Source organism: Syngnathus acus, unplaced genomic scaffold (genome assembly GCF_901709675.1).
Source record: "Syngnathus acus unplaced genomic scaffold, fSynAcu1.2, whole genome shotgun sequence".
NCBI classification, from domain to species: domain Eukaryota; kingdom Metazoa; phylum Chordata; class Actinopteri; order Syngnathiformes; family Syngnathidae; genus Syngnathus; species Syngnathus acus.
In genome coordinates this window covers 50,001-60,000 of record NW_023590237.1, presented here as the reverse complement: position 1 = coordinate 60,000, position 10,000 = coordinate 50,001, and the positions used below count along the sequence as shown (strand labels likewise).

Genomic DNA, 10,000 nt, shown 5'->3' with positions numbered 1-10,000 from the left:
ACCCTAACTTGTTTTGGAACACAATATGGTGGCATTTCTATTTAAAAAGTTATTACGAACCGAGAAGAACATTTGAACTTCGTTAAAACCTAAATTGAAAGTTAAAAACTGAATTGAAAGTTAAAAACAGTTTCACCCGACAGACAGGTATATAAGGAACGGCGTGACGAAATCCGCTCATTCCAACTTTGACAGCAAGAGAGCAACATCGCTTCATTGAGCAGATTCCCAGTTTATAGTGTGCCAGACCTGAAGAAGGCCGATAGGGCCGAAACGTTGTCAGGGCACACTTTCCATATTGGCCAGACTATATCAAGATAGAAACTTCATTAAAAACAACTTTATTAAATAAATAAATAATTAAATAAAAAATATAAAAAAGATATAAATATTACATATATAACAAAGGCAACTCCTTTTGTCTCCATTAAAAAACATCAAAAAACGTTAAAAAACATTAAAAAACATCAAAAAACATAAAGGCCAAAATGGGGTATGGCGAGGAGGGATGGACAGTTGTCCGTCGACAACGCCAACCTGCACGCCTGGGGCGGGAGCTGGGGGCGGGGGGAGACCGCGGGTGGATGGACCGTGCATTGTCCTCTTCCGCCAGGGGGGAGCGTCAGTTCCCCAATCCTGGTTGGGGGGGGACTCCTCAATCCAATCTAACCCTAACCCCTAACCCCTAACCCTAACCCTAACCCTACTTGCCAAATCGAGACTCATTATTAATTATATAACAAAGGCGACCGGATAGGTAATGTACAATCAAAGACATACAAACAGTGAGCACAAACACGTGTCCAAGGTCAAAAAGATCTTTATTAGGCCCTAATTGGTCCTGGCCAGCATGGCTGGCGCGGCCGCAGCGGGCAGGATGCTCTGGAGCTGGTTGTGGGGTGCGGGCCAGGATGGTAGGACCGTGCCTTTGTTCCTCTCCTTCGGGGGAGGAACTCCATATATCATCATAACCCTAACCCTAACCCTAACCCATATATCATCCTAACTCGCCTGTGCCACCTCCTCTGCCGCCCCCACTTTTCCGGTTTCCATTGGGCTCCTGTTCCGTTTGTGTGCTGTCCCCTACATTGGTCTTATCCCAGCCCTAATCCTAACCTAGCCCCAATCCTAACCTATCCCCCAACCCTAACCCTAACCCTAACCCTAATCCTAACCCTAACCCTAACCTGTCCCCGTTTCACAATATGACAAAAACGTCAACCTGCAAGATAAAAATTGAAAATAAACAAGTCAAAAAATTGAATGGGAAATCACAATATACAAGTCAAAAATTTGAACCAAAACGGTGTAAAAAGGATATACTTACCATAATACTTACCCGAAACAAACAAAAAATACTTACCTATACCGGTGTTCGCAAATCCACGCCCAATCTGTGCCTGCAAATAAAACAAAAATTTACCACACTAAAATAAGTAAAGGAAAAACATTTTCAATAAATAAGCGCAGATCGCTATAAAAAGGCCATTTGGAGCAGGAAGCTCTCAGTCTCGATGCGGCCATGGAGGAGGAAGCAGCTCCCCATGCAAATAAACTAACCTAAATTTAGGAACAATACCTGTGTGCCAGACCTGAGGAAGGCACAAGAGATGCCGAAACGTTGTCAATGGCCACACAGATGAACAGAAGGTAGCGCAAAATGACGCCTGTAGAAAACAATTGGAAGCAAATAATGTGCCCACGCTCTACCCAGATAGGAGAGCGCATGGATGCCGCACAGAGCAAGATGCTCTCGCTCCACCCAAATAGGGGAGTCGACTAATTATGTGCGAGGTACGAATAAATGGTTGAACGCAAACGTAGCTGTCAATCTTACCTGCCAAATCGAGACTCAATTATTAATTATATAACAAAGGCGACCGGATAGAGAAAGTACAAACAAACCTACAATAAGCGCAAACATGTGTTCAAGGTCAAAAGTGATCTTTATTGAACCCCAATTGGTCCTGGCCAGCATGGCTGGCGCGGCCGCAGCGGGCAGGATGCTCTGGAGCTGGTGGTGGGGTGCGGGCCAGGATGGTAGGACCGTGCCTTTGCTCCTCTCCTTCGGGGGTGGAGCTCCATATATCACCCTAACCCTAACCCTAACCCTTGCCGCTGAGGTCGTACAGCTCCAGAAGAGACGACTCAGCCTGGACGAGTACGTGCAAAAATGTTATTCCAGCCTCTTTGCGGCCGGCCGATCGCGAGGCGACCTCGGCCAGCGAATCGGAAATCTCCTCGTGTGCCGCGTCATCCCGACAGCCGATTGGCTCTTCCTCCTCTCTCGTCCCGCCCTCTTGACGACCCTCTACAAATACGCAAGTGCGCAAAAAGACAAAGTGGACAAACGCACTAGACAACCTGATGACATCATCGTCATCCACGCCAGCAGACCTTGAGTGTCGCTGGCGATGACGTCACTGACTGGCGGCAGCTTCTTCAGGTCTTCTGCACTCTGCAGGGGGCAGTGACATCATCACCATCGGGCACCCACGCGCTCGTGGCGTGTGTGCGCGCGCGTGCGCGGCTCAGTCACAGGAGCAAAGGAGGCGAAGAGGCGGAAGAAGTTGCCAAGGAGTCGGCCGAACTCCAGAAGCTCATCGGCGACAGTGCGGGGGAGGCGGTCCAACACGGCGCACTGGTCCGTCACACACTCGCAGCAGCTGCGTCCAAACACACGTCAAAAGTCGTCTGACGGGCCGGCCGCGTTCCTGGGCGCCGGCTGACCTGTTCCTGATGTCGCGCAGGTAGATGATGGTTTGCTCCAGCGACGACTTCAAGGCCACTTCGCTGCTCTCCTGACGAAGCGCGGCCAGGAGCTCGTCCAGGAACACCTTCTTCCTCTTTTCGGCCGAGGCTCGCCGTTAGCGTCTGGCCGGCCGCCGGGCGCCGGCTCACTCACCTGCACGTGTCGCTCGTGCGTTAGTTGCAGTTGGTCCAAGCGCCGCTGGACGTCCTCCTCTCGCCCCCGCAGGACGCTGAAGTGCTTTTCCCACAGCGACGCCAGGGCCCTCATGACCACAAAGACACGTCTGCTGAGACGCGCCGACGCGCGGTACAGGCTGTCGGAACACGTCTGCGCACAGCACACGCGCCCGAGCGAGCGAGCATGACGCAGACGACGCAGACGGGAGAAGGACGCGCGGCCGCTCCAGGCGGGCCAACACTGACGTCGATGGCGGCCAGCTGCGTTTCGTCTTGTCTCTGGTGTTGTCCGATCAGAGAGATGAGTTGAGACTTGACCACATCGCTCACCTCCTCCTCCGGCAGCTCCAGCGCAGACAGTACCTCCTGCGGGCAGAAAGGCGTCAAGCCAGCTCGTTGGAGCGCAGCGGCGGCGGCGGCTTAGCCCCTGACCTGGCAACGCTTGACTTGGGACACGCGATCCTGCCACATCAGCTCGTAATGACAACGCAGCTGATGAAGGAAGTCGGCGTGACACGTGTCTGACGGACACACGCGTCAATGCTCGAGAGAGCACGGAGGGAGGCAGGCGCGCGGGCGGGGAGGGGCGTTACCGATCTGTTGATTGACCGCCGTCAGTTGCGCCAGCCAATCGGAGACCAGCGCAGCCGAGAGGGAGGGCGGGGCCAGGGAGCTGAAAGAGACGTGCGCGATTAGACCCGGGCGCCCGGCCCCAGCCCCTTGGGCGGCGTCCGTTACCCAAGGCCCTTGACGATGTCGCAGCGTCGCTGGGACAACTGCCGCAGGTTCTGGTCCGCTTCGTGGAAGGTCTGCTGCTCCGACAGCAGACGCCACACGTCCACGCTTGCCACCGACAACCTGCTGCCGCCGCCGCTGTCCGACTGAGTTTGGGCGCGCCGCCTGACCCGAGCGAGCAAGTCGACGTGGCGCGACGCCAGACCGATCACCCACCTGAACTCTTGGAGCATGTGGCCGGCCTGACTCCGCCTCCACTGGCTGACCGACTCCTCCCACTGCAAGCGCAAGAGCGCCTCCTGCTGGAGGGCCTCCTCGTGCAGCAGCAGCAGGAGGCGTGCCGCGCTGCGCCGGTTGGCCAGCAGGCACTGATTCAGCATCTGAAACACGCATGGCCTCACATTCAAGGTTCAGAAGTCGCTCAGCGGCTTACCGTGGCCTGGCTGTGGATGTGCATATGCGTGTTGGTGCAAGGCAGGAAGTTGATCTTCTCCAGCAGGTGGCAGTACCTCCGCAGAACAGGTCTGATCTACACACAAGCGAGAAGAGCGTCATCGGTCACCACGGCGACTGCGTCCACCCTGCGGCGTGAAGCACAAGCCAGATCATCACCTTGTTGACTCGCAGTCGCTCACACTGGTTGACTTGCAGTTCAAAGGTCAACACGCTGGACTTTTTCTCCTTCATGTGAGCCTCCACCGAGCTCCACACGCACAACACCTCCTGAGCGCACACGCAAGGTACCCATGTACGTTTGACGTGTAATGGTGGTGGCGGCGGCGGCGCCGTGTACCTGCAGGCTGCGTTGCTGCACGTGCGTCATGTCCTGCGCCAGCTTGTGCAAAGAGGCATTGATCCTTTGCAGCTTGGTCCTCAGTTGCACGCTGTGGGTCCTCACTTGCTCCTCGCACAACTACATGCGCACGCATGTTATTGTTTTTTATTTATTATTTATGGTTTGTGCCTTCTTGTTTTTGTTTTGTGTCGCCTACTTGTATGTCTCGTCACCGTGGGATGGAGGAAACGGAATTTCGGTTTCTTTGTGTGTCTTGACATATGAAGGGATTGACAATAAAGCTGACTTTGACTTTGATATGTGTGTGTGTGTGTGTGTGTGTGTGTGTGTGTGTGTGCTTGTGTGCTTGTGTGTTCGCGCAAGGGCCGCGTGCGCGCGTTACCTGCGCCAGGTGTGTGAGTTGCGCGTGCACATGGCGCACAGCTTCCTGGTGTTGGATCTTCTTGTTCTGGTGGACGCGCTGCAGGATGTCGCACGACTGGTGCCGGGCCTCTGGACACAGAGTGCTTCCCGTCGGTCGGCGTCAGCGCATCACGGCGAAGTCGTCATACCCACCCACGGCGTCGGGAAGCCTGACCACCGCCTCCGCGTCGCCTTCACCGTCATCCTCTCGGCCAGCGTTATCCTCGGCGCCGGGATGCTCCCTGCTCAAAGTCGGCGGCCGTGTCTCTGCCTGTCTGTACAGGTGTGTGTGTGTGTGTGTGTGTGTGTGTGTGTGTGTGTGTGTGTGTGTGTGTGTGTGTGTGTGTGTGTGTGTGTGTGTGTGTGTGTCCGCGCGCACCTGCTTTTAGCGCTGCACTGTGTCACGCGTCGTCGCCGTGTGTTTGTCGCCGTGTGTTTGCGCGCAGCCAACAAACTTTTGGACAGACGAACCTTGAAGCAAAGCAACATTAGCATTAGCACGTGTATCTTCATCAACTTTTAACACACGCAGTCGACGCCAACAACATTAGCACACGTCATTAGAGTTAGCAATTTTAACATAAGCAGCTGCTCGAGCACCTTTACAAATACTCGATTATTGTTTTTAATAACACAAACAACGACAAAATTGACGTTAGCATCAATTAGCATTTGCGGGATTAGCCCTTGTTCGAGTAGTCGTTTGCATGCATTTGAAAATGGGATTAGCACGTGTTTGGCTATCTTGGTCGTTGTCAAACAAATGCTTTCTTTGAATTCTCTCGAATGTAGATGGATAATGAGCGACATTAGCATTTTGGGTAAGTGACGTCATCATCGTGATTAGCAGCGCTCGCATTAGCATTTGCATAGGCCCAACGCACCTGATCACCAAAGAGCTGCTGGTAAACATTGCCGCTCGGAACCACGCGGCTCTCCGACATGCTAACGCCAGCCTGCTGCAAACGCTGCCGCTTGAGTGACGTCATCTGCGTGAGCCCCAAAAAAATACAAATTTCTTTTCTTTTTTTTTTTTTACACACAACCAATTCGGACCCGAACTTGCTGCGTGGACGACCTCAAACGCGCCTTCGACATGGGTGCGTTTGTTACCGTCTCCATAGAAACAACAGGTGTTTGACCAACAGAGGGCGCGCACGCACAGACGCGCGCGAGTGTCGTCGGCTTGGAACGCGCTCCGTCGCCCGCGCGCTGGCCAGGGGGATGTCACGTAGGCGTGACGTCAAGGCATTGGAGGGCGAAAGGATTTTTTTAGACGTGTCATAAGGTGCAACGTTGCTCAGTTCACATTTATAAAATGGAATCAAGGAAATCGGGAAGATGTGGTCTCGAGGTGATTTCCTCAAAAGGTCTTTGCAGTCTTGTCGTTCGAACGTCGTCGGGGTTCAAAGAACTTCCGTCATCCAGACCAAACAAGAATGATTGAAACAGAGCAACAAATTGGTTGGTCCCATTCATTTGAAGATTTTACACTGCAAATATGAAACTTCAACACCTTAACAGGGCAAGTCATGACATTGGATAAGAAAGAGAAAGGCAATATGCAGTCGCTGTGGGGAAAACAAGTCAAAAATAGCCAACTTCATTGCTTTGCACGCCAAAACAAGCGTCATCGCACAGGTTCACGTGGCTTTTCTCACGGTCACAAACTTTTATTTGGGCAGGAAAACGATTGATACGGTCAGAAGGTTGCAATTCTCACGTCAGCACAAGTCGTTTACAGTCACTGTGCACACGTTTCAAGACGGGAAATGTAAAAACAAAAACAAGACGATTCATACGTGACATCACTCAAAGACGGACGGCACGCGTGGCATTAGCGTGTCAGTGCTAACAACACTGGCGCTTTTCCCTTGAGGTCGGTCAATCACGATGACGCCACTCGCAGAGCTAAAGGCTAGCGCCTTGCTACAATAGTTAGTTTTCACAAAATATAAAAATGTTAGCAGGCAAAGGTTAGCTAGCTAGCATATACATTTTTTTCACATTTTTATGTAGACAGTGCAAAACACATCATTGGAATCCTATACTACATGCATACGTCAGAACGCTTTCCCGTTTATGTTTGAAAAGGCGAAAACCACGCGTAGCTCCGAGTGGATCGGCTCATCTTAAGGAGGGAGGGAGGCCGGCCGGCTAGAAAGTCAGAGCAGGTCCAAGCTCCTTACTGCCTGGATGGGACGCACCGACGCCACTCGATTTCTGCCCTAGCATTTTCAGAGCTCCTCTGATTGCAAGAAGCTACGGTATTGTCTTGTGCTGGCCTTGGCCGCCAAGGAACAGTGCGGCGCGCACATGCTGATGAAGCGCGGACATTTGATGAAAGACTTCAGGCTTTGTTTTTTTTTTGCCGAGGAAAAAAATATGCGCCCGTGGACATCTTATACAGTGCTGTGCAAAAGTTTTAGGCCGCCATTTCCATTTGTTGTCTTGCCAGTGCCATAACGGTTGGGGTCCAAAAAAATTGCAGAACTCAGGCAAGGATGGGCTGCAAAACACAATTTGCACAGCTTTGCATTTGCGTCCGTTGCTCCGTCTACTTGTTAGTCAGCAAGTTGGCGTCTGGTTCACGGAGGATGCGAAACAGGTGCCAAAAGGATTCGGACTCCAATGATTGACTTGTAACAATAAAACCCATCATTGCCAAAGAGTAATGAGACATCTTAGTTGTCCGTTGAATGTTTTTTTTTTTCCCCCTTCTCGTTCCATCCCTCTCCAAGGTTTTGTGCGTCCTACGAGTTCACGTTTGACAATTCGAGAAGACGAACCAACCCGGCGATGGCCTGAGACTTTTCCGCAGTACTGTATGAGAAATGAAACGAGTCCACTCGCGACCGCAAGCGGGGCGGCGGCTAAGGACAAACGCCATCGTCGGGGCACAAGACCGGCGTGCGCAAAGTACGTTGAAACAAACGGCCAGACGACATCGTCGGCCATCATGCTTTGCCAAATGAAATGAAAGCCAAAGTGAGCCGGAACCCCAAGAAAAAAGAAAAAAAAGCCAATCAAAGCGACGCCAAGCTAATAAAAACTAACTGGCTGGCGGTGGTCGACGGAGTGACATCATAATGCCAGTCTGATGAGATCATCAATCCCGGCGGAGCTTGGTGGGTGGGTCGGCCCGGTGAGATGAAGCTAATGCGCTAAAGGCGCTCCATCTTTTGCTGTATAGCTCAAAGAATCGGTGGAACCTATTTTCAAATGCCACTTCCTGTTTGTGCATTTCATTTCCCAGCCAGCGTGCCTACAAACTCGCGCGCGTTTTATGGTGAAGAGAAAGCGCTTGTGGACCCGCCCACCCGCCCGATAAATGACCAGGAAAGCTTCTGACAGCAAAAATCAAATCATCTCTGGGGCCAGTGCTCGCGCGTGCCGTGTACATATGCGGGTTTGGGTTTTTCAGACCACGGTGCTGACGGACGGATCCGACAGGTTGATCTGTCCAGTGATGTCGGTCGGGTACGGCTGCACGGGGCAGAAAGAACGAACACGCACACACGCACCAAAGGAGGAGTCATTGTCACGATCACAGTGGCCAACAGGGGGCGACGGCGGGCGGTCCTCACCTGCAGGTTCTTCCTCCAGACGTTGACGGCGGCAAACGCCAACTGCATCTGCTTGCGACGGGCGTCCTTGTGGCGCTTGTAGGCGATCTCGATGAAGATGAGAAAGATGCCTGCCACGATGCCCCCCGCCACCAGCATGAATACGCCTGGCGGTGAGAAGAAGCACAAGGGAAGTGAAGGCAAAGAGGCACCACCGGCCACTGCCACTCACCTGCCATATTTTCAAAGGTGAGCGTGGCGGGCGCGTTGCTCCTGGAGTCGCACTCCTGGTAGCGAACCCACGTCTTGTCCAGGTCCTCCATGAAGCCGTTCTCGTGAGAACTGGGAGCCGCAGAGCCGCTGGCTTAGACTAGCGGCGGCGGCAAGTAGGCGGCGACCCTCACCTAAGGATGGCGAGCAACACGTTCTGCTTCCAGGGGCTATCCTTCCTCATCCCGATGCCGAAGCCCGAGCGGAAGAAAAGCTCTCCGGTGGTCACCAGGTCGCACTTCTGTGAGGCCTCGAACTCCAGCACGGCGCTATCCCAGATGAAGGCGTGCAGCTTGCTAGCGGGCGCAAGACACAAAACGCTCTGCTGATCCTGATACCGTGACAACCCCCCCCCCCCCAAACGCTTCTCACTTGTCTCGAACAGCCTGGATGGCCTCGGCGGCGCTCTCGTAGTTGTGCTTCTCCAAGTGCCGGTACATGGTGCTCAGCTCCACTTGGCGCCGGAAGTAAATGTCCACAGAACTCTGTTTCACCGTCGCGTAGATGAACTTGTCCGACGGGTTCCGCAGCTGAGCCGGGCAAAAATGGAACGTTACCCTGGTGGGACCGTCACGCAGAGCATGGGGAGCGTGATGAGGATGAGGATGATGATGACCACGTCGAAGGCTCGGTGGCACGATGAGGTCGAAGGCTCGGTGGCACGATGACGACGTCAAAGGGTCGGTGGCGTGCTGACCCTGGGGTCGTTGATGCCAGTGATGCGCTCCTCAGGCCGGTCCAGCACCAGGAAGGCGGCCAGATTGGCCGTGTACGACGCCACGATGATCATGGCGAAGCCCGCCCACACCATTCCCAGGATCCTGGCCGAAAAACTCCTCCGGGCTCCTACGGGAGGTCGGGGGGTCAGAGCCAGAGGCAGACAGGGCCGGCGGCAGTCACGCCACCGCCTCGGGCTCACCTTCACCAATCCCGGAATTGAGAAGGACTCCCCAGGAGAACCACATGGCCGACGACAAGGTGAGGGCGTCTTCTTCTTCTTCTTCGCTGTTGACTTTGAACCTTCCAAAAGGGCTGCCCGCCCACACGCACGCAGACACGTTAGCGCCCGCTAGCTCTGGACACCGTTAGCGTCATAGACGTCTACCTGAATCGGTCTAATAGGTAGAGCATCACTGCCACCACGTGGACCGACAGGCCGACAAGGAGCCACAAGGTGCTCTGGAAAGGCTGCATGAAGGAGTCCAGCGTGCTGCGAGGGATTTCCTGCATGGTGCACATGAGCCACAGCCAATGGCGGCGGGCCGCAAGCCACAGCCAATGGTTGCCGGCCACAGCCAAAGGC

At 53.7% G+C, this 10,000-nt stretch overlaps 3 protein-coding genes across 3 annotated transcripts in view; all 3 read right to left on the bottom strand.

Moving 5' to 3' along the window:
* Positions 1-2,105: 2,105 nt before the first annotated feature.
* LOC119119118 (coiled-coil domain-containing protein 180-like) lies at positions 2,106-3,283 on the bottom strand. Its single transcript, XM_037245667.1, has 7 exons — positions 3,175-3,283; positions 2,906-3,079; positions 2,731-2,846; positions 2,540-2,666; positions 2,398-2,458; positions 2,217-2,311; positions 2,106-2,153 (listed from the first exon to the last, which is right to left on the bottom strand). Exons 2-7 carry the CDS (start codon positions 3,017-3,019, stop codon positions 2,106-2,108), a joined length of 561 nt encoding a protein of 186 aa, XP_037101562.1. The 5' UTR covers positions 3,020-3,079; positions 3,175-3,283.
* Positions 3,283-5,252, bottom strand: LOC119119119 (coiled-coil domain-containing protein 180-like). The gene is made up of 10 exons (XM_037245669.1): positions 5,241-5,252; positions 5,015-5,103; positions 4,842-4,951; positions 4,457-4,576; positions 4,276-4,386; positions 4,097-4,192; positions 3,880-4,043; positions 3,667-3,786; positions 3,522-3,601; positions 3,283-3,449 (listed from the first exon to the last, which is right to left on the bottom strand). The coding sequence occupies exons 4-10, from the start codon at positions 4,484-4,486 to the stop codon at positions 3,349-3,351; spliced, it is 702 nt and encodes a 233-aa protein (XP_037101564.1). The 5' UTR covers positions 4,487-4,576; positions 4,842-4,951; positions 5,015-5,103; positions 5,241-5,252; the 3' UTR covers positions 3,283-3,348.
* Positions 5,253-8,109: 2,857 nt separating this feature from the next.
* LOC119119120 (glutamate receptor ionotropic, NMDA 1-like) overlaps positions 8,110-10,000 on the bottom strand; it is a 2,005-nt gene continuing 114 nt past the window's right edge. The window contains exons 2-9 of the mRNA XM_037245670.1: positions 9,803-9,921; positions 9,617-9,729; positions 9,395-9,543; positions 9,070-9,227; positions 8,832-8,993; positions 8,660-8,769; positions 8,449-8,594; positions 8,110-8,347 (exon numbers count right to left, since the gene is read on the bottom strand). Of these exons, the coding sequence (XP_037101565.1) occupies positions 8,282-8,347; positions 8,449-8,594; positions 8,660-8,769; positions 8,832-8,993; positions 9,070-9,227; positions 9,395-9,543; positions 9,617-9,729; positions 9,803-9,921 (1,023 nt within the window). The 3' untranslated portion in view covers positions 8,110-8,281. The remainder of the gene's footprint in view (positions 8,348-8,448; positions 8,595-8,659; positions 8,770-8,831; positions 8,994-9,069; positions 9,228-9,394; positions 9,544-9,616; positions 9,730-9,802; positions 9,922-10,000) is intronic.